Source organism: Carcharhinus amblyrhynchos, chromosome 23 (genome assembly GCF_965287045.1).
Source record: "Carcharhinus amblyrhynchos chromosome 23, sCarAmb.v2.hapA, whole genome shotgun sequence".
Taxonomy (NCBI): Eukaryota; Metazoa; Chordata; class Chondrichthyes; order Carcharhiniformes; family Carcharhinidae; genus Carcharhinus; species Carcharhinus amblyrhynchos.
In genome coordinates this window covers 20,940,679-20,964,484 of record NC_137346.1, presented here as the reverse complement: position 1 = coordinate 20,964,484, position 23,806 = coordinate 20,940,679, and the positions used below count along the sequence as shown (strand labels likewise).

Sequence of the window (23,806 nt, the reverse complement as noted above, 5' to 3'; positions counted from 1 at the left end):
TAAAGTAAATTAAATTAAAGAGACCCCTATATTCTCCTCCCAAATCACCACCATCTCCTGCTTGCCAACCCATGCTCCCCCAACTCCACACAAAGGTTATCCTCCAAATACAAGGTTATGTTTCCAAGGCCCTGCTGTCCTGCTGCGACTACCTATCCTGTTATCTTACTAGCAGCTTAAATCTGGAGGCTAATTTATATAGATCAGCTTCTCTGGTATCTTATTTTTTAATTTTGGCTACATAAACCATACTTGCTTCACAAAAATGCTCCCCCCTGCCTTTTTGACAGCTCCTAATGCTAAAATGCATATTCATGGTGTGATCTTGTCATAAGCTTAAACAAAGTAATACTTGGCATGTGAGGTTGAAGATTCAAAGGATGTAAATGACTGTTCATTTTAAGCTTGCATTAGAAGAGCAGATTTAGCCAAGAATCCAGCGCTTGTGGTTTAGGAGAATATTTAATACCATTAATATTTTTAATCCTTTTGGTTTTAATTAAGTAACAGCATGCCACTTCCTATCAACACATTCCAGGGTGCAGATTAATTGTAGCTTAATATAATCAGAGTTGATTATTGTAAGTATTAGTTAACAAAACGCCTGCATCGAGAGCACCTTCTACCTGGGGAGGTTGGCGTGGCTCCAGAGTATTTTTGCTTTGTGTGTTAATGGACATTTGAAGCAATTGTTAAGAGCAAGGTTGGGACAGTCTTTTCTTTTGTTCCTGAAGTTTAGAACTTTATTTTCTTATTTTGCTTATGTCAAACACCTCATCAGCTATTAGTCCCTGGAGGAGCTACTGGAGCAGTGTGAGGATAAGAGAGCACTCTGGATTTGACTTGGCCCCTTTGATCTTTTCTATGCAATTTAATTGGAACTAGTTCTTTTTTTTACTGAAATTGCCCCACTTTGCAAATTTTGATTTTTAGGAAGGCTTTTCATGCTTTCAATGTCAAGCTAAAACTCTGATGTTTACTTGCTTGCAAGCACAAACTATATATATAAAAAATATATAAACAACTGACTCTTAAAGTATCTCAAGTGCTCCAATGACACTTGCAGCTCTACTGTACATAGCCTCATAGAAACAAAGAATTTCCATTGGTATAAAGTCTCACTCTCCTGAATAACTTGAGACTGTATTGGGAAGAGCACAGAGCAAACCCTGTTAGCATATAAGGAACATCCAAATAATATAAACAATATCAAACTTTAAATAATAAAAGCAAATTACCGTGGATGCTGGAATCTGAAACAAAAAGAGAAAATGCAGGAAAATCTCAGCAGGTCTGGCAGCATCTGTAAGGAGAGAAAAGACTGACGTTTTAAGTCCAGATGACCCTTTGTCAAAGCTGAAAGGCATCGAAAGTGGGAGATATTTATACTGCAGGGTGAAGGAATGAAAGATTCTACCTGGATTTAGCTTTGACAAAAGGTCATCTGGACTTGAAATGTCAGCTCGTTTCTCATCAAACTTTAAGTAATGAATCTGGTCTTGACATCCTTGTTAGATCATAGAAAAATACAAATTAGAACTATTTGTTCCTCATTTCTGAACTTTTACTTGCACCATCTATTTAACTGTGTCTTCTTATGCCTCAATGATCAAGTGTGATGCCAATGTTTTGAAGTTGATATTTTGCATCAAAATCTCAAATTACCCAATGAACATAAATTAACAGCACAGTGGGAACTTAAGTGCTTAAAAACTTGAATGATCAGATAATTTGACTCAAATCAAATTAACAGGAGCAGATTGCATACAATTCCTGTCCTTGTCTATGTAATTTCTGATGGTAACAGATACCTACTAATCCTGCCAAATAATTCAGCACCTGTGAGGAGCAGTGTCAGGCAATACAGCAAGATATAGATAGGCTGGTATATTGGGCAGATAAATGGCAGATGGAATTTAATCCTGATAGATGCAAGGTGATGCATTTTGGAAGAAATAATGTAGGGGGGAGTTATATGATAAAGGGTAGACCTATTAAGAGTATAGAAACTCAGAGGGACCTGGGGGTGCAAGCGCACAAGTCTTTGAAGGTGGCAGTACAGGTGGAGAAGGTTGCAAAGAAAGCTTATGGTATGCTAGTCTTTATAGGAAGGGGTTTAGAGTACAAGAGCTGGCATCAAATGTTGCAGTTGTATAGAACATTGGTTAGACTGCATTTGGAGTACTGTGTCCAGTTCTGGTCGCCTTTCTACCAGAAGGACGTGGAGACCCTGCAGAGGAGGTTTACCAGGATGCTGCCTGGTATGGAAGGACTGGGTTATGAGGAAAGATTGGGCAAATTGGGGCTGTTTTCCTTAGAAAGACGGAGAATGAGGGGAGATCTAATAGAGGTGTATGAGATTATGAAGGATATAGATAGAGTAAACATATAGAACATAGAACACTACAGCACAAATAGGCCCTTCGGCCCACAAGTTGCGCTGATCACTTCTATACCTACTAAGCCATAGACCTATCTATAACCCCCAATCCCATTAGATCCCATATACTCATCCAGAAGTCTGTTAAAAGACCCCAGCGAGTTTGCCTCCACCACCACCGACGGCAGCCAATTCCATTCACTCACCACCCTCTGAGTGAAAAACTTACCCCTAACATCTCCTCTGTACTTGCTTCCCTGCACCTTAAATCTGTGTCCTCTCGTAGCGACCATTTCAGCCCTGGGAAATAGCCTCTGAGAATCCACCCTATCTATTCCTCTCAACGTCTTATAAACCTCTATCAGGTCGCCTCTCAACCTTCGTCTCTCCGGGGGAAGAGTCCCAGCTCCCTCAACCTATCTTCATAAGGCATGCCTCCCAATCCAGGCAACATCCTTGTAAATCTCCTCTGCACCCTTTCAATAGCTTCCACATCCTTCCTATAGTGAGACGACCAGAACTGCACACAGTACTCCAAGTGGGGTCTGACAAGGGTCCTATAAAGTTGCAGCATTACCTCCCGACTCCTAAACTCAATCCCTCGATTAATGAAGGCCAGTACACCATACGCCTTCTTGACCACATCCTGCACCTGCGAGGCCGATTTAAGAGTCCTATGGACCCGGACCCCAAGATCCCTCTGCTCTTCAACACAGCTAAGACTCCTACCCTTGATATTGTACTCCTTCATCCCATTGGTCCTGCCAAAATGGACCACTACACATTTATCTGCATTGAAGTCCATCTGCCACTTCTCTGCACTGGAGGGGCTGATTGTGGACAAGTCCCCAGGACCAGATGGAATGCATCCGAGGGTTCTGAAAGAAATGGCGGAGGTGATAGTGGATGCCTTGGTGGTTATTTTCCAGACGTCGCTGGATTCCGGGGAAGTGCCGGAAGATTGGAAAACGGCTAATGTTACGCCGTTGTTTAAGAAGGGTGCCAGGCAAAAGGCGGGGAATTATAGGCCTGTTAGTTTAACGTCTGTTGAGGGAAAATGTTAGAATCTGTCATCAAGGAGGAAATAACGAGGCACCTTGAGGGGAACTGCTTGATAGAGCAGACACAGCATGGTTTCGTTAAAGGGAAGTCGTGTCTGACAAATTTACTGGAGTTCTATGAGGATGTGTCTAGGGCGGTGGATAGAGGACAGCCGGTGGATGTGGTCTTTCTTGGTTTTCAGAAGGCGTTTGACAAGGTACCTCACAAGAGGTTATTGCAGAAGGTCAGGGGGCATGGAGTTAGGGGTAGGGTGTTAGTGTGGATAGAGGACTGGTTGTCAAATAGGAGGCAGAGAGAGGGGGTCAATGGGTGCTATTCGGATTGGCGGATGGTGACTAGTGGAGTGCCCCAGGGGTCGGTGCTGGGGCCTCAGCTATTTACTATTTATATAGATGATCTGGAGGAGGGAACCGAGTGTAGGGTGTCGAAATTTGCTGATGACACCAAGATTGGTGGAAAGGCAAATTGTGCGGAGGGTGGGGAGAGTCTACAGAAGGATCTAGATAGGCTGGGCGAATGGGCCAGGAAATAGCAAATGGAATTTAATGTTGGCAAGTGCGAGGTGGTCCACTTTGGTAGGAATAATGGTAGGAAGGATTATTACTTACGTGGAGAAAAACTGCAGCAGGCGACGGTGCAGAGGGACCTCGGGGTCCTTGTGCATGAGTCGCAAAAACCCAGCTTGCAGGTGCAGCAGGTGGTCAGGAAGGCGAATGGGATGCTGGCCTTCATCGCGAGGGGGATTGAATATAAAAGTAGGGAGGTCTTGCTGCGGCTGTATAGGGCATTGGTGAGGCCGCAGCTGGAGTACTGTGTGCAGTTTTGGGCGCCATACTTACGCAAGGATATTTTGGCCTTGGAGGGAGTGCAGAGGAGGTTTACTAGGCTGATGCCAGAGTTGAGGGGGTTGAGCTATGAGGAGAGGCTGAATAAATTAGGCTTGTACTCGTTAGAGTTTAGAAGAATGAGGGGAGATCTCATTGAGACGTATAAGATGATGAATGGGATGGATAGGATAGAGGTGGAGAGACTCTTCCCGCTCAGAAAGGATAGCAGGACTAGGGGGCACAGCCTCAAGATAAAGGGGGGACGGTTTAGAACAGAGTTGAGGAGGAACTTCTTCACTCAAAGGGTGGTGAATCTCTGGAATTCTCTGCCCGTTGAAGTGGTGGAGGCTACCTCGCTAAATATTTTTAAGACGCGGGTTGATGGGTTTTTGATAAGAGAGAGGATTAAGGGTTATGGGGAGAGGCCGGGATTGTGGAACTGAGCCACGACAGATCAGCCATGATCTTATTGAATGGTGGGGCAGGCTCGAAGGGCTAGTTGGCCTACTCCTGCTCCTATTTCTTATGTTCTTATGTTCAGTCTTGCATCCTATCTATGTCCTGCTGCAACTTCTGACATCCCTCCAGACCATCCACAACACTACCAACCTTCGTATTGTCTGCGAACTTGCTAACCCATCCCTCCACTTCCTCATCCAGGTCATTTATGAAAATGACAAACAGCAAGGGTCCTAGAACAGATCCCTGGGGCACTCCACTGGTGACCGACCTCCATGCAGAAAAAGACCCGTCCATAACCAAACAGTGGTAAGCTTTTTCCTAGATTGGAAACAAATATTATGAGGGGCCATGGGCTTAGGGTGAGGGGGGGCGAGGTATAATTCAGATGTTAGAGGGAGGTTTTTCCACACAGAGGGTTGTGGGGATATGAAATGCACTGCCAAGTAAGGTGGTGGAGGCAGGCACGCTGGAGTTGTTTAAGGGATACTTAGATAGGCTCATGAGCAAAATAGAGATGGAGGGATATAGGAGACTGTTTTAAATAAGGATCAAGAGCCTTAGGACGTTCCTGGGAATCAATTGACTCCTATGGACCTTCCAACATATTTTCTGGCTCACTTGTTTTACTTTTGAGCTTCTGGGGATTCCCTTGAATGTTTGCATAAGATGTGCATGGTATTGATGTTTTTCTCTTTTAATCCACAGGTGTTTCGGTCCGCCTTGTTGTCCAACAAGGGGCATATACGCGATGGGTCGTGTGAGGGCTGCTCCTGGATGTTTTGAGAGTAGCCTAGTGTTTCACGTCATTAGTGTACGCTTAAACTGGACCAGCTGATGGGCAACACGACAGCTCAGTGACTATCGCTGTTTGCTGTGCAGATACATGGATTTGGGCCAGTGTCTGTGGGAGTTTGCACATTCTCCCCATGCTTGCGTGGGTTTTCTCCGGGTGCTCCGGTTTCCTCCCACACCCCAAAGATGTGCTCTTTGGCTGATTGGTGTAACAAATTGTCCCTAAATTAGTCTCCTCTCAATCTGATTTCCAATGCGGAGTGCCATAGGCGTAGACAAAGGTCATGGGTGGAAGAGAGAACTCAAAATGTTAAAATGGCGGCGCAGGCTCGTTGGGCTGAAGGGCCTGTTTCCCGTGCTGTGTTGTTCTTTGTTCAACCCTATATATGTCAGCACTCCTGCACACCATTGTTCTGGCATTTTTAAAAAGTTAATGTTTTGACTGGATTACTTTTTTTTTAGAAGAATAAAAACGTTGGACAATTTATTATTTCCCTACATGAGCGGTTGATGCATAAAATGGAAAAGTTCAGATGTGTGACAGAAACAAATACCCTGAAGCTTAACCACACTACCTTTAAACCTACACCTAGCTGTTCAATACATGGGCTCACAATGCAAAATGTTACAAATGGTTCACTCCCAAGGACTCGCATTACTTGCCTTGCTAAGCACAAACTCTGTCTTTTCGTAATTATATTTCTCTCCTTTGGGAGCACCTTGTATTATATCTTGGGAGGCTGTGGTCCCAGGGAACTGCTATTGTGCTGTCCCTTGACAGATAAAGCAATTCCTCAGATGCCCTAGTTCTAATCTGTCATTGGATTTCATACTTTAGTTTATTGTGTGGGTCCCCTTCTTCCTCACTTTATTATATTCAGTTCTAGCTCTAATGAAAAGTCATTAACCTGAAGTATCAACTCTGTTTCTCCCTCCATAGTTCTTGTTGGACCTGCAGAGTTGTTTCCAGTATTTTCCATTTTATTTCCAATTTCCAGCACCCACAGTCTTTTGCTTTTGGTATAATAGTGCCTATTTTCCATCAAAGAAAATGTACTCACTACAACATCCTCCCCCACCTCACTGGTCTACAGGGAGCCATGTACATTTGCATTTAGTTCCAATTTGCTTCATTTGTAGGGTCTGCCGGTTTACTTGTTTTTAAATTTAATCTGCTTTGCCCCACTCTCCAAAACCTTTCAGTATTCTTCCCTCCACCACCCTGGCCTTCAAAAACCTACTCAAGAATCTCCCTGCAGACCTTTCCCCAGGCCTTTACTCTCCTTGGATCAGTTCCCATTCTGCCACCAGAAATTGATCACATGTATGGCACAAATCCGGTATTAGGTGTACAAACAGGGTTCCTGTGGTTTCAGACACTCATCTCCACCATCTTCCATCCTGTGAAACACTCTGAAATTTGTCTCTGTGTAATGAGTACTATGGAAGTTGTTTCTCTCCGTTACACACATGCTTGCCTTTTTAAACTCTCTCTCATTGACTGCCGGATTATTTGATTTTCTGCTGATTCAGGAAACAAATTGCTAATTTCCTGACTGGGTCTTGTAAAATACAAACTCCGAATTTTTAAACTGTATGGACTACACTGGTAACATGAAGGGATGTAGGGTAGGGCATGCAATCAAAATGCAATAACTCAATTCTCAAAATACATCCTTCCTGGAAAGGACAATTAATGTTCAGCATCTCTGCTGTGCATCTTTGGTTGACTCTTATTGTGCAGACCTGCTCTTGTAGCAAGTTGTAACAGACAGTACAAGTCACAGGTGATGAGTCACAGCTCCCAGGAAACCTACCTTTACAGCTCCTTCAGCCTCAACAAACCAGCGCCTCAGCATTGCCTGAATCTGTCCGTCAGTCAGCTCCGAGTTTGCATGAAGAATCTTTTTCTTCACGGTATCTTCCAGAAGCAATCTGCGCAGGCGCCAGTAGAAGAATGTACGTGACGTTGGCCAATCCAAGATATCCTGTCATTAAATGAGAAACCAAACTATATGCTACTTTGAACAATCAGAATTCCAAACTAGAAAACTTCAGTACACTTCTTTAAATCTCAAAACTTCAAATTCTTCATTCAAACTCATGGATCCTGATCCAAGCAGTTAGTTTTCCAATGCATGGCCCATAGAGTCCACTCCTCAATGTTATCTGATGGCAAGGCATGAGTTGGAGGTCAGACTAAGGAGTGGACTGTATCTCAGAAACACTTCCTAATCATTTTCTCAAGATTTCTTCCAAAACTAGGATAAGTACCATTGTTTATAGTTCAGTAAACATACAGAACGATCAAACAGCTGAGACAGATATGTGTATAAAAACTAATCAGGTTAACTTTTATCGGAAGCTTATTTGTGTCATCAACAGGTTTTAAGCAGCACACGGCAAGCCAATTCCCTAAATTAATGCTTGCTTCATTTTTCATGCCAAGTAACAATTTATTAAATAAAGTGAATACATCTTGCATCAAATTGGAGTGGACACAATAAATAATGTTAATGCAGTTCACACAGGAGCTTGCAAACACAGAACACTCTTAAAGATGCATTTCAACTAGCTGATGTCTTCACTTTCTTTTGGTTTTGTCTTCAATTTTATAACACATGCTAAGAACTACAAGTTATAAGGTAATTACATTCGTGATTTCAAAATTAAATCATAACTTATCTAATCCTATGTTGTAATCAGCCTGTGCTAAGGGAGATATGGGTTGGGGCAACAATGAGCAACATCCAAGCAACACCCTAGCATCCTGTCCCTCCATTTCCACCAACTAGACTGTAGATTGCCACAAGATAAAACACAAAATACTACATACAGATGCTGGAATCTGAAACGAAAACAGAAAAATGCTAGAAAATCTCAGGAGGTCTGACAGCATCTGTGGAGAGAGAGAACCAACGTTTCGAGTCTAGATGACCCTTTGCCAGAGCTCTGACGAAGGGTCATCCATACTCGAAACGTTAGCTTTACTCTCTCTCCAAAGATGCCTTCAGATCTGCTCAGATTATCCAGCATTTTCCTGTTTTTGTTGTAGATTTCCATATTTCAATTCCTTTGCAGGCCCAAAATCAGTAACCATATTGAACGTGGCCGAACATTTAACACTCTTCACTGTTTCCTTCCAAGTAGTTCCCTGGATCATGCCAATTTAATTATAATGCCCACTTGAAACATGGTGAATCACATGGCTTCAGCAGGATGCCCTTTTTACAATCTACATGCTAACATGCATTAGACTCTAAAGGGAATAGTAGCACAGGGGTAATGGTACAGGACTAGTAATCCAGAGACCCGGACTAATGCTCGAGAGATGCGAGTTCAAATCCCATGATGGAGCTGAGGGAATTTAAATTCAATTAATTAAATAAATCTGGAATAAAAAGCTTTTCTCAGAAATAGTGACCATGAAATTATGAGGGGGTGGGGGCGGTTCTCAAAAATTCGTCTTGTTTACTAATATTCTTTCAGGAAGGAAATCCTTAACTAGTCAAGTCTACACATGATTTCAGACATGCAGCAATGTCGCTCATTTGCCCTCTGAAAGGTCCTAGCAAGTTAATCAGCTGAATTAAGCTGCTACAAAATTTAAAAGCAATTAAGCCAGATGGACCACCCAGCAAGGCATTGGAAACGAGAACACTCCTTCGTACCAACATCTGGAGATGCGCCAAAATTGGGAGAGCTGTCCCATAGACTAGACAAACAATAGACTGATATAGTTATCATCATACCATACAACATCTCAGACACCACCACCACCACCAAGATATGTCCTGTCCCACCAGCAGGACAGACACACCGCAGGCAGTGGCACCATGGTATGTAGTTGAGAGGGTGTTGCCCTGGGGGTTCTTGACCTTGACTCCAGACTCCATGAAGTGTTATGAAATCAGGTTGATAATGGGCATGGAAATCCCCTGCTGCTTACCATGTACTGCTCCTCGTTGGCTGATGAATCAAAACTCCTTCATGTTGAGCATCACTTGGAGGAAGCATTGAGGGTGGCAAGGGTGCAGAATGCACTCTGGGTGGGGGACTTCAATGTCTATCACCAAGAATGGCTCAGTAGCATCACTATTGACTGAGCTGACCCAAGGCCAAGTCCTGAAGAACAAAGCTGCTTGACTGGGTCTATGGTAGGCGAGGAGGGAATCAACAAGAGAGAAAAACCTACTTGATCTCATACTCACCAACCTACCTTTTGCTGATGCATTTGTCCATGGCAGCATTGGTAGTAGTGACAACCACACAGTTCTTGCGGAGACAAAAAACTCATCTTCTTATTAAGGATTCCCTCCATAGTGTGTGACTGTACTAAATGGAATAGATTTCAAACAGATCTAACAACTAAAAACTGGGCATCCACGAGGCACTGTGGACCACCAACAGCAGTGGAATTGCATACAACCACAATCTGTAACCTCATGGCCTGGCATATCCCCCAATCTACCATAACCATCAAGCCAAAGTTAATTAATCCTGGTTCAATGAAGGAGGGCATTCCAGGAGCACCACCTAAAATGAGGCTACGACACAGGACTACTTACTTACCAAACAGCAGATGAATTACGCAACAGAGCTAAGCACCCCCACAATCAACAGATTAGAGCTAAGCTCTGCAGTCTTGTCACATCCAAACACAAATTAGAATGATCATTAAACTACTAACTGGAGAAGGAGGCTCCAGACATCTCTCTATTCTCAATGATCAGGGAGTCCAGCACATGCATGCAAAAAACAAGGCTGAAGTGTTGAAATAATCTTCAGTCACAAGTGCTGGGTGGACGTTCCATCATACAAAAATTTGAGGTCACGCACCAACCAACTCCAGAACAGCTTCTTCCTTGCTGCCATCAGACTTTTGAATGGATCTACTTCATATTAAGTTGATCTTTCTCTACACGGTGACTGTAACACTACATTCTGCATCCTCTCCTTTCCTTCCCTATGTACGCTATGCTTTGTTTGTAAAGCACGTAAAAAACAATACTTTTCATTGTTTACTGATACAATAATAAATCAAATCAAATTAGCTGCTGGAAGGTCCTCAGAATCACAGATTCCAGTCTTCAACCAATTCAACTCATTCCACCTATTTATCAAGAAGTGGCTTAAGGCAATGGATACAGGAAAGGCTATGGGCTCTGACAACATTTTGGCAATGGTACTGAAGGCTTGTGCTCCAAAACTAGCTGTGTCCCTAGCCAAGTTGCCCAGTAGAGCTACAACACTGGCACCTACCTGCCAAGGTGGAAAATTACCTAAGCATTTATGTCCACATAAGGCTAGACCTGGCCAATTACTGTTACATCAGTCTACTCTCAATCAACAAAGTGATGGAGACTGTGCTATCAAGCAGCCCTTACTCAGCAATGATCTGCTCACTGATGAGCAGTTTGGTTTCTGCCAGGGCCACTCAGCTCCTGACCTCATTATAGCATTGGTCCAAACATGTACAGAAGAGCTGAGATCATGAAATGAGGTGAGGTGAGGGTGAGTCACTGCCCTCGACGTCAAAGCAGTATTTGACCAAGTATGGTATGAAGGAAACCAAGCAATACTGGAGTCAACAGGGCACGCATAGGTGCTGACGACCAGAATTGTACTCAACAACAATCTGCAACTCATGTCTCCAGTCACTCTACATTCTACTATTACGATATTGTCAAAGGACCAACTTTGGTTCAATGGAGTGTAAAGAAGCATGCCAGGAGTAGTACCAGGACATAATTAAAATGAGGTACCAACCTGATGAAGCTACAGCACAAAGTTCAAACATGTTAAACAGCAAATGGTATCTGCTACTGGCAGAGTTAAGTGATCTGACAACCAATGGAGTCCTGCGGCAGTCCAGCCACACTGAGTTGTGAACAATTGATGGTGAACAAATAACCAACCATAGAAGGAAGAGGGTCCACAGACACTTGCATCCTGAATGATGTTGAAGCACAGCATCTCAGTGCAAAGAATAATGCTGAAATATTTGTCAAGTGGCTAATTCATCTTGGCCTCCTCCTGAGGTCTCCTGTTGCTAGTCTTCAGTGAATTTGATTCATCCTATGTGATAAAGAACCCCCTCAATGCACTAGGCACAGCAATAATCCTGATATCTTCAGCTCTATATTGGGATGTATGCGCCAGAATTCACCATGCTCTTAACCTAGCTGTTGTAGTACAGTTAGAGCACCAGCATCTACACTGACAATGCAGAAAATTGTTTGGCAGTGTCCTGTTCACAACAAGCAGGACAAATCCAATCTGGCCAATTATTGTCCCGTAACCCTCCTCTCAATCTTCTGCGAAGTGATGGAAGATGTTGTCAACGGCACTAAAAGCGGTACTTATTAGGCAACAGCCTGCTGATCAATGCTCAGTTTGGACCACTTGCCTCCAAATTTCATTACAGCTTTGGTCCAAATGTGGACAATAAGGGTACGGGGGGAATGACTGCCCTTGAAAATCAAGACAGCATTTGACTAAGTGTGGCATCAGGGAGTCTGTGTAAATTGAAATCAATGGGAATCTCTCCAACGGAGGAGTTGTGCCTCAGAAAAGAAAGATAGTTACAGTTGTTGGAGGCCAAGTTGTCTCAGCCTCAGGAGCGCGGCTCATCCATTTTCAGCTGCTTCATCAGTAACCTGAACCTCACCATAAGCTCCAAAGAGAGGATGCTGGCAGATGATAATGCACTGTTCATTTTCATCTTCTTGAGCAAATGAGCGAAGTAACATAGGTGTCAGGCAATGACTACTCCAGCAATAACCAACTCCCCTTGATGTGCAACAGCTTTACATTGCTGAATCCCCATCATCAAAACCCTAGGGGCATTCACTGACCAGAAACTTAATGAGACAAACAGGTATACTGCAGATACAAGAACTGGTCAGAGGCTGGGGGTGTTGCAACAAGCAACTCACTTTCTGACTTCCCATGATACAAGTCAGGGGTGTGATGGAATACCGTCCACTGGATGAATGCAGCTCCAACAAAGCTCAAGAAGCAGTCCACTTGGTTGGCACCCCATTCACCACTTTAAATGTTTCCCCCCTCCATCAATGGTGCATAGTATTAGCAAATGTACCATCTACAAAATGTACTGCAGTAACTTGCCAAGGCTCTTTCAGCATTACATTCCAAACCCATGACCTGCACCACCTAGAGCAATAGGAGTGTAGACTGCAAGTTCCACTCCGAGTCACACACCATCCTAACTTGGAAGTAATCACTGCTCTTTCACTGTAACTAGGCTAAAATCTTGGCAATTCCTTCCTAATAGTATTGTGACCGTGCCTCCACCACAAAGACTTCAGCAGCTCAAGAAGGTGGCTCACCACCAATCGAGGGCAATGAATGATAAGCAACAAATGCTGCTAATGAATGAGGTTTTAAGTAACTACTTTCAATTTGCTCCAATTAAAAGAGGATTGTACCACACGAGAACGTCCTGACTCCTACTTCTATGGCAACCCTCGACAATATGCTGGCCTATTGATAGTGGCAGTAGTGGGGTGCTCAGTTTTCAAAAGGGCTTCATCCTGAAATATAGAGCAAGTGAAGTAGGGTAGTTCACTCACCGTAATGACTCCTTTCTCTTGCATGCGGCCTGGTGTGTCATGAAGATCAGCAAACTTCACAGCAACCTGGTGGTATATGGGCAGTAAAAATTCCTCTCTTTCCTTCAATTTTGTTTCCAGCTCCTTTCGCTCACCTGGACTCAGCTCTGGGGTGCCTGCAATGAAATAAATACTTCTACTTAAAACACAGCAATAAAAACTCTGTACAAATTCTGAACATACAATTATTAGAGACATCAATTTGACAGCCTTTTAGTGCTTGGGCATCCACCTACTACACCATTACTTCTGTCCTCTCAGCGCAACTCTCCACATGGGACATTGGTCTCTAAACCATCTCGCACAGGTAGCCATTCTTCACATCGGAACCTAGATTGGCTATTCCACTGTATCAAGGAAGAGTCAGGTTGCAGTGTCAAAGCTGAAATGCTGCTCTTGCCTGATGTCACTGGACAGGAAGCCCTATAGGAGCCACGGCCAATTGCGACCCTGATCTGCTGGGTTCAGTTAACAGGGCACAGACCAAGGTTTCTTGCAAGTAGGGCAAGTAAATCAAAATAACCCAACTTAATGAATAACTCCCCCCTAAATGAAGCAACAACAAAAATATTCCACTTTTTGTAGCTTTTACTTTAAAGCAAATCAAAATAATGCAAATAAGTACATTATTAGGCAAATGATATTTCAAATAAACAGGTAAACTTCAATTTAAATAGTCTACATAACAAAGATATGCCTTACACAACTGCTAATACCTCCATTACTCCCCACTCAAATGTGACACTACATAGCTTCACAATATGTTGTTCTTTATTCATGCAGGGTAGGTGAGGAGCTCTTACTAACATCAGCTTTCAGCTTCCAATTTCACAGGTATGATTATCATCAGCAAGACACAATTCTATGAACCTTCTCTCTCTCTCTCGAGACAGGATAGTCCCAATGGTGTAGATTTCCAAAGTTCCTTTTCAACAGACCAATCAGTATAATCATGGTTCGTAGTTTGGCTACTTATGGGTAAAGCACAGCTCTCACAGTACCTCCAAGGACTCGCTCTCCTTTTCTACCAAACAGAAAGGCAGATCTTTTCCTGAAGGTAACTTGCTTCTTTGCATATTAGTTCTCGGTGTTCCTCTTTCTGTCTGTCTACCTTCCCCTTGTGTTTGTGTCTGCATGTTGATCACCTTCACCATCCTGCTCCTCTGCTTGTAACTCTCCTTTTGTCTCTCCAGCTCTTAGTTTCTGCAGCCACTCAGCTTCTTTCTTAACTTCCTTCCTGTTGATACTGCTTCCAGATCAATGTCACTTGATCACACCAAGCAGTATTTCTTATTATCTAAGAAAATTACAATTGATTCATTTACAATTGATGCAATTGGGCAGCATGGTGGCACAGTAGTTAGCACTGCTGCGTTACAGCTCCAGGGATCTAGGTGCGATTCCCAGCTTGGATAGGTGTGGAGTTTCCACATTCTCCCCGTGTCTGTGAGGGTTTCCTCCGGGTGCTCTATTTTTCTTCCACAGTCTAAAGATGTGCGGATTAGGTTGACTGGCCATGCTAAATCACCCCTTATTGTCCCAGGATGAGTACGTTAGAGGAATTAGGGTAAATGTGTGGGGTTGTGGCGTAGGGCCTGGGGTAGAATTGTTGGACTTGGTGGGCTGAATGGTCTCCTTCGGCACTACAAGATTTCTATGATTATATGGACCTCCTAAAACATTCTTAAAAACAATTACAGATTCAACAAATCTTTTTAAAAAAATACAACTTTTCCTTCCTCTACTGGGTCCAAGGTTGTCGCACAAGCTTCTAGCCTCAGTCTGTACAGCTTAGTAACAGGGCTGGCACCCACTAGACTCTATCCTTTAATGTTTCATAGTGAACAATGATGTAAGCACTATTCTGAATCATAGTAATATGGCCACTTCAACATGCGACACAAAAAAATATCAGGTGCCCTTCAGTAAATCTGTTACTTAACAATACCACATTCTGATCACCATTCATTGAGGTCCTGCATCAAGAGATTAGAGTGGGTTTAAACTGATGACATCAAGTATAATTTATGTCATTCTGAGCTGCCAAGAGAGTCAAAACAAATACTGCCACTATATTTAGTCCTATTCAGTTGATGAAAAGTTTGGCAATTAATTTCTCTGTGTGATACAGTTGACATTCTCAGTGTCTCCACCGTGTTTCCCTTTAATAACAGAGCAACGAGATGTCAATTCTTTCACCTCGCAGCTGTGCAACGTTTGCAAACAGAATGATCAGCCTCATTTAAAGCTGCATGACACCACAATATGGGACGATGACTATTGAGCGCTTAGAGACTATTAACCAAAATTAGCACTTAAATATTCCACTCCCATTTTCAAAAGAATTCTGTTGGATTTAATTGAGGAACAGTGGGGAAAAAAACATCAATATGCAAAATAGACAGAAATAATGTTCCATGAATTCATATTTGACACTTTGTCTCATTTTTATAATCAGCTGCCTGAACATCATAATTTTTCTCTCTGGGATCTCCATACTGATCTTTTATGCTCCTTTAGGAACTCACTTTAATTTTGCTAAAACCAAAAGTCTTTAAATCAACACTTTTCAGACTTGACTGCTCATCTTATACAGGAACTCCCAATATTTCCCTCAAACCAGCTTTCTTCTTGCATCTATAAGTTTTAAACACCTGAGTTTGGTGGTACCACGCACATTCTCCCACTTTTTTTTATATCTACTGACAAGCAGCGGGTTTAATGTTTATACGAAGTCTCATAGTGCTAAGTGTATTTGCATTATTAAACTCAGTTCTCTTGCATTGCCATTCGAATATCAGAACCGCGACTTGATTATACAGCGTACAGACTTTCTCATCATCTGTTCTACTCTTCTCAACTTTGATTGCGTTGTGCATTATGGGGCTCAAACCTTAGGTTTCTCATCTCAAAGAAAAGTACAACACTCCTGAAACTTGTGCTCTTCTATATGATCTCACATTGAAAACAGAAATAAATTTCAGGTTGGTTTATTTTCACACAGTAGAAAGCATCTGACGAGTGCTGCACAGTACTGTAGCATGCTGTTCCCAGGAGGTTTTGCATGCTTGCATCTCATTGAAATTACTTCCATATCGGTGCAAAGTTTCATCCAGTTTAAGGACAGCAAAAACATCTGCTTTTACATTCAGAGTGCAGAGCTGGTCCCCTTCAGCACACTGACCCCTCCTTTTACTGAGACCCACAAGCTGCTCTTACGACCTTCATAGTCTGAGATATACACTGCTATTGCTCACATTGCCAAATCCTTCTGCCTCACAGAAATAGACTCAGAGTGGACTGCAGAGGTCAGGAAGCCCAATGTAGTAGTACAACTAGAATTCAAATTAAATGAAAGTCAGGGCAAATATTAAGTGCCAGTTTACTCATTTCCATCGGTCTACAATGCCGTCAGGCTAATGGAGCAGGGATTGTTCACACAACTGACTGAAGGCATAATTTGCAACTCTGTCACCTGGACAGCAACCTGACTGAACAGATCCCCCACCCTTTACAGAACCAAATTGAATTTCATTCCACCAATATTAATATAGGGTTACTTTGCCCAACAGCAAAGTTGAAAATTAACCCTTAGATTTTCCTTTCATTTCATTTCAAATACATGGAAAATTACTTGCGCTGTTGGTTTCAAATGTCCTGATCTCTTCTTCAAGCAGATTGTCGGTTAACGACTAACACTGAAGAGGAAATTCTGTTCGTGTCTGATTGTTATCAGAAGTAAATCTTTTCATGTTAACGTACTATGCAAAACGTTCTCCTGCAAAGATGTTGCTAATTACCAAGTATACAAGATTTTAGCCATCAGTTCCCCAAAGCTGTTACAATCATCTCTGGGGACAAAGGACTACCAGTTAATGTCTGTGACCAAGTCAGTGGAAGACATCTGCTTTAAAACGGGTCAGATCTTGCCTGAGAGCTCTGAACTTGCAGAATACCGAGTGCCTGTATGATGCCACAAAATGATGAACAAAATATTTCTTTAAAAAAAAAATCACTGTGGCCACTTAGATCTTTAACAGTGATCTTACACGGAGTCCTAATTCAACTTCATGATGGCACAAGGTCCAAAGTGCGTAATGGAAAACAATTCCACACTAATTGCATTTTCAATCTTTAAAGAAGAGTTCACTTTGGGGCGGCGAGGCTCTTTTCATTTTGGATATAATGCAGGTTGTTGAAGAGCAGAGGAAGATTGACCTGCATCTGCTCTATTTATACTTGATCAGGAGCACTTGATGCTGTAAACTAGGTGCTATAACTGGAAAATGAGAGGAGATAAAAGGGTTTCTAGTGACAAGTCTTTCGCTTCTACTGAAATTCATGATCGTACTATGGGAAGTGCGGCTGTGAAAAAGATTGACCACAACCCTGCCCTAACACAGAACAGCACGTCAAGTCAAGTATAGCACTGACGAATGTGAATGGATGCATAAGGAAAGAAAAGCCCGAGATGCAGGTACTTGAACATGCATCAGGAATTGTAAATGTACAGCAGGGCAAACTGGACTGAATGTATTTTATGCTCCTAATGATACTTCTCTTGTTGAAGAAGCAGCCCAACCATCCAGACTAATGGCTTAGGTAATATTAACAAATATGTCGATGACTATTTTCTGCTCAATTTAAAACTGGGCTGCTTTAAAGATTTTTGCTGCTCCAACCCTGTTCTCTTGGAAAATAAACAGCAGTGAAGGAGAAGGCAGAGAACGATTATGCAATGATTGATCCCCTTTGAGACTATTTGTTGCTCACATTCACTACTGTAAAACTAAACTCTTGATCAGCCACAAAAACGAGTCTACAATTAAGTCACTAAAGAAGTTTCATATCTTCCCCGCTTCGTGCCAGCAATTCTAAACAACTAATCAACACACCCCAGTAGTCGACACTGACATCATTTGATTAATTAACTCTTTGGTCACTAGCTTTTCTTTGCAGCAGTCCAAAAGCACTTGTATTTCTTGAATACAAGAGTTAGAACACAATTTAAAATAATTCATATCATTACCTCAATGGCAAAGTGGAAAAATACTTCGTGCAACTTGAAACTGGGCCGCTCAGTCAAACAGGGTCCAAATTTTGATCCCCGGTCTGTTTGGGTCCATAGAATCCCTATAGTGCAGACGGAGACCATTTGGCCAATCGAGCCTGCATTGACTTTCCGAAAGAGTGTCTTACCCAAGTCCACCCTGAAACAAGTTTCTTTAAACTTGCTCCGATTCATTACAATGAGGGAAACACTAAAGCTTCTCCTGCGACGGTTCAGTTCGAGTATGGTTTCCCAAATCAGTTACCAATCCTGATTGGGTTTCATCAATTTTCATTTTAAAATGATATTTACTGGATTTAAGCAGTTCCAATCAATTCGCATTTCAGATAACACATTTGCCTGCTCCAGCCTCCATCATTCACGCATCTTCAATTCACTACATTTAACCCCAGAGATGTTTGGCCTCATCAAGATGCCATGGTATCAAAAGCTGACATCTTCCCATCAGAAACAACTGATGTTAACAGTAGGTATTCATCTTAAATGCTAAAGCACAGCTAAGATATAGTATAAATCCAGTGATGGCTTAGAGGCAGTTTCCTACACGGTGGGTGCATGCCAACTGGGAACCAGACAGAATTTTCTTTTAAAAACAAGAATTGTATCTTAGTACAGGAGGGCAAACGAAGCTAGTATTCAACAGAGAACACAAGAACAAAGAGCAGGATTAGACAATTTAGCCTTTCGAGTCTGCTTTGCCATTTAATATGATCATGGATGATCTCACTTCAGCCTAAACTCCATTTTCCTGCCCCATTCTCCATAGCCTTTCAAATCTTTACTAATGAAAAATCTGCCTACTTCTTCCTTAAATTTAGTCAATGTCCTGACATCCACCACACATTGGGGTTGTGAATTCTACAGACTCTTGACCCTTTGACAGAAGTAATTTCTCCTCATCTGTCTTAAATCTGCCATCCTTCATTTTAAAATAATGACCTCTTGGTCTAGATTGCCCTAGATTCCCCTCCAAGTCTACTTTATCAATTCCTCTTATCATCTTGCAAACCTCAATTAGATCTCCCCTCATTCTTCCAAACCCCAAAGGGTATAGGCCTAAACTGTCCAATCTCTCTTCGTAAGACAAATCCGTCATCTCTGGAATCAATCTACTGAACCTCTGCCGAACCACCTCCAACGCAACTATGTCCCTCAAGGGAACCAAAATTGTACACAATATTCAAAGTGAAGTCTCACCGATGTTTTGTACAGTGGCAGCTGTACAAAATACTTTTATATTCTATTCCTTTAGCAATAAATGCCAAGATTTTATTTGTCTTCCTTATTACCTGTTGTACCTGCATACTATAGAGGTCTATAAAATAATGAGTAAGCTAATAATAAGTTAGGTAGTCAACATCTTTTCCCAAAGATAGGAGACACTAAAACTATAGGGCATAGATTAAGGTGAGAAGGGAGAGATACAGAAAGGTCCAGAAGGGCAATTATTTTTCACACTGAGGGTGGTGAGTGTCTGGGTATCAATCTTACTTGGGTAAGATTGGTATAGAGCAGCGGACTCCAAACTCTGATCTGGATGCGGCCTGCGGGTCTAGAGATCCCTGGTATAGAGGGATGTGGGCCAAACATGAGCAATTGGTACTAGCTTAAGGTAAAAACTGAGCAGCATGGAACAAGTTGGGCCAAAGGATCTCTTTCCACGCTGCAAACTTCTGATTCATTTTCTGTGATACATGCACAAGGATACCCAGATCCTTCTGAACAAAGCATTCTGAAGTTTCTCTCCATTTAGATAATAATTTGTCTTTGTATTTTTCCTACCAAAATGGATAACCTCACACTTATCTATGTTACTCCCCATCTGCCAAATTTTGCCTCGTTCACTATCCATATTCATTTGTAAATTTTTTATTTTATTATCACACCTTACTATTTCACCTGTTTCAGTGTCATCTACAGATCTGGCTATAGTATCTTTTATCCCTGCATCCAAGTCATTAACGTAGATTGTAAATAGTTGGGGCACCGAGGACTGAGCCCTGTGGCACTCCACTAGTTTATATTTTGTCAACCAGAAAAAGTCCCATTTATCCTGACTCTCCACCTTCTGTTGATTAGCCATTCCTCTATCCAAGCTAATAAATGATCCCCAATCCCATGTGAACTAACCTTGCGTATTAACTTTGTGTATGGCACCTTATCAAATGTCTTCTGGAATCCAGATATATGACATCTACAGGATCCATATTATCCACCTTGCATGTTACATCTTCAAAGAACTCAAGCAAATTAGTCAAACATGACTTACCCTTCATAAAACCATGCTGACACTGACGGATTGCATTTTGACTCTCTAAATGTCCTGCTCTTATTTTCTTAATAATGGATTCTAATAATATCCCATTGACAGATGTCAAACTAATTGTCCTATAGTTTCCTACATTTTGCATCCCTCCTTTTTTTAAACAACGGCTTTATATGAGCATTTTTCCAATTCACCTGAACCATTCCCGCATCCAGGGAATTTTAGAATATTGCAATCAATGGATTCACTATCTCCAACAAGGGAAAGGCTCTGTTTATGTTAAAGTTAGTTGGGTGCTGATATTGCAATATGCAAGTATTGTGCAGCTGCCAACAACCCCAGATTAAGTTCCCTCCAACTGCAGAGGGTCAACATTGGGAGAACATAGCAATATTTTAAAACCTAAGTCTTCCCTGGGTTGCTCCACTAGAAGACTGTGGGTTCTCACCCAACTCTAGAAACTTGAGCACACAATCAAGATTGAAGACCATCAGTTTCATCAAACTGAGGGACCTGACTGTTTATTCAGGCAATGTTAAAAGTTCCATGGTGCGATTTCAAGAAGAGCTTTGAGCTGGTTATTCTCAAGCAACACTCCTAAGCTATTAGAGAGAGCTTGCTATGAACAACTTAACTGTTCGGCACCCCTACATTACAACATTGACGATACTTCAGAAGTAATTGACTAGCTGGGAGGCAATTTGGAACAGCACAAGAATGTAAAAGGTGCAATCCAAATGCAAGCAATTTAGTTTTCAGATGATTAATGTGGTCAATAGACTACCTGATCAGCTATAACAGTGAGTTTGTGTTTGTACCATTCACTGAGTGCTATTTAGTGTTTATAATGAAAATATCTCTCAGGTTTTGTTCTTCTAATCATTCAAGAGATGCAGGCATTGCTGGCAAGGCAAGTATTTATTGCCCATCCTCAACTGCCTTAGATAAGGGGGGCTTAGTGGTGAGTGGATAAGTGGTTAGCACTGCTGCCTCACACTGCCAGCATTTGATTTCAGCCTTTGGTGGCTGACTGCCTGTGTGGAGTTTGCACGTTCTCCCCATGTCTGTGTGGATTTCCTCCAGGTGCTATGGTTTTCTCCCACAGTCCAAAGATGAGCAGTTTAGGTGGATTGGCCATGCTAAATTGCCCCTTCATGTTCCAAGATGTGTAGATTAGGGGGAATAGTGGGGTAAATGCATGGGATTAAGGGAATGGGGTGGGTAAGATGCTCCACAGGAGAGTTGGTACAGATTTGATGGGCTGAATGACCGCCTTCTGCACTGCAGTGATTCTATGATTATATAAGATGGTGTCTCATCACCATCTTGTGTTGCTATTGCCCTACTGTAGGCATACCCACTGTGCTATTAGGGAGCGTGTTCCAGCGTTTTGACCCAGTGGCAGTCAAAGAACAATTCAAGTGAAAATGGTATGGAACTTGGGAGGAGAATCTGTAGGTGGTGATATCTCCATGCATTTCCTGTCATTGTTTTTCTAGGTTAGAGAGGTTGTGGGTTTGGAAGATGCCGTTGAAGGAGCCTTGGTGAGTTGTTGCAATACTTGTGTAGAAGGTACACTGTTGCGACTCTGTACTGGTGGTGCAGGGAGTGAATGGCAACGATGTTGACTGGTTGTCATCTAAACAGGTTGCTTTGTCCTGGACGGAGGCGGGCTTCTTTAGTGATGATGGAGTTGCACTCATCCAGGCAAGTGGGGAGTATTTCAGTATATCCTAACTTGTACCCTGGGGAGCCAGGAGGAGACTTATCCATCACATAATTCCCAGCCTCTGACATCCTCCTTTGCTACAGCATTTCTATGGATGGTTTCGTTAAGTCTCTGGTCAATGGTTACCACTGGGATGTTGATCATGGAGATTCAGCAATAGTAATATCAGTGATTACAAAGGGGAGATTACCAAGTTCTCTATTTTTGGAGGTGCTTATTTGTGCCAGACAACGTTTGGTTATAAGTGCCAGGCATCATTACTTGCCATGTATCAGCAGAGCTTGAATATTGTCCAGGTCTTGCTGCAAACAGGCATGGACCATTTCACCACTTGATCAGTTTTCCAGAGGTATAGTCTTGTAGGCATGAACCTGCTAATCTGAGTATGAAGTAACTCAAGTTTAAATATGATCATTATGTCTTATTGTTTAAAGGCACTCGATTGGCAGTTCTTTTGGAACTTCATGGACAGTTGCAATATAAATAGCCTACTTATTTTCAATTGTGAGCTTCTTTCTTGGGTCTTCAAAGAGAATATAAGAACATAAGAAATAGGAGGAGTAGGCCATCTAGCCCTGCGAGCCTGCCCCGCCATTCAATAAGATCATGGCTGATCTGTCGTGGCTCAGTTCCACTTTCCCGCCCTCTCCCCATAACCCTTAATCCCCTCACTTATCAAAAACCCATCAACCCGCATCTTAAAAATATTTAGCGAGGCAGCCTCCACCACCTCAACGGGCAGAGAATTCCAGAGATTCACCACCCTTTGAGTGAAGAAGTTCCTCCTCAACTCCGTTCTAAACCGTCCCCCCCCACCCCCCCCCCGCCTTCATCTTGAGGCTGTACCCCCTAGTCCTACAGTCCTCTCTGAGTGGGAAGAGTCTCTCCACCTCTATCCTATCCATCCCATTCATCATCTTATACGTCTCAATGAGATCTCCCCTCATTCTTCTAAACTCTAACGAGTACAAGCCTAGTTTATTCAGCCTCTCCTCATAGCTCAACCCCGGCATCAGCCTAGTAAACCTCCTCTGCACTCCCTCCAAGGCCAAGATATCCTTGCGTAAGTGCGGCGACCAAAACTGCACGCAGTACATAAGAACATAAGAAATAGGAGCAGGAGTAGGCCAACTAGCCCTTCGAGCCTGCCCTGCCATTCAATAAGATCATGGCTGATCTGTCGTGGCTCAGTTCCACATTCTCGCCCTCTCCCCATAACCCTTAATCCCCTCTCTTATCAAAAACCCATCAACCCGCGTCTTAAAAATATTTAGCGAGGCAGCCTCCACCACTTCAACGGGCAGAGAATTCCAGAGATTCACCACCCTTTGAGTGAAGAAGTTCCTCCTCAACTCTGTTCTAAACCGCACCCCCTTTATCTTGAGGCTATGCCCCCTAGTCCTACTGTCCTTTCTGAGCGGGAAGAGTCTCTCCACCTCTATCCTATCCATCCCATTCATCATCTTATACGTCTCAATGAGATCTCCCCTCATTCTTCTAAACTCTAACGAGTACAAGCCTAATCTATTCAGCCTCTCCTCATAGCTCAACCCCCTCAACTCTGGAATCAGCCTAGTAAACCT

At 42.5% G+C, this 23,806-nt stretch overlaps 1 protein-coding gene across 1 annotated transcript in view; it reads right to left on the bottom strand.

The window, feature by feature from the left end:
* acaca (acetyl-CoA carboxylase alpha) overlaps positions 1–23,806 on the bottom strand; it is a 274,803-nt gene that overhangs the window by 15,149 nt on the left and 235,848 nt on the right. The window contains exons 52-53 of the mRNA XM_080210370.1: positions 13,119–13,273; positions 7,341–7,511 (exon numbers count right to left, since the gene is read on the bottom strand). Coding sequence (XP_080066496.1) covers positions 7,341–7,511; positions 13,119–13,273 — 326 coding nt within the window. The remainder of the gene's footprint in view (positions 1–7,340; positions 7,512–13,118; positions 13,274–23,806) is intronic.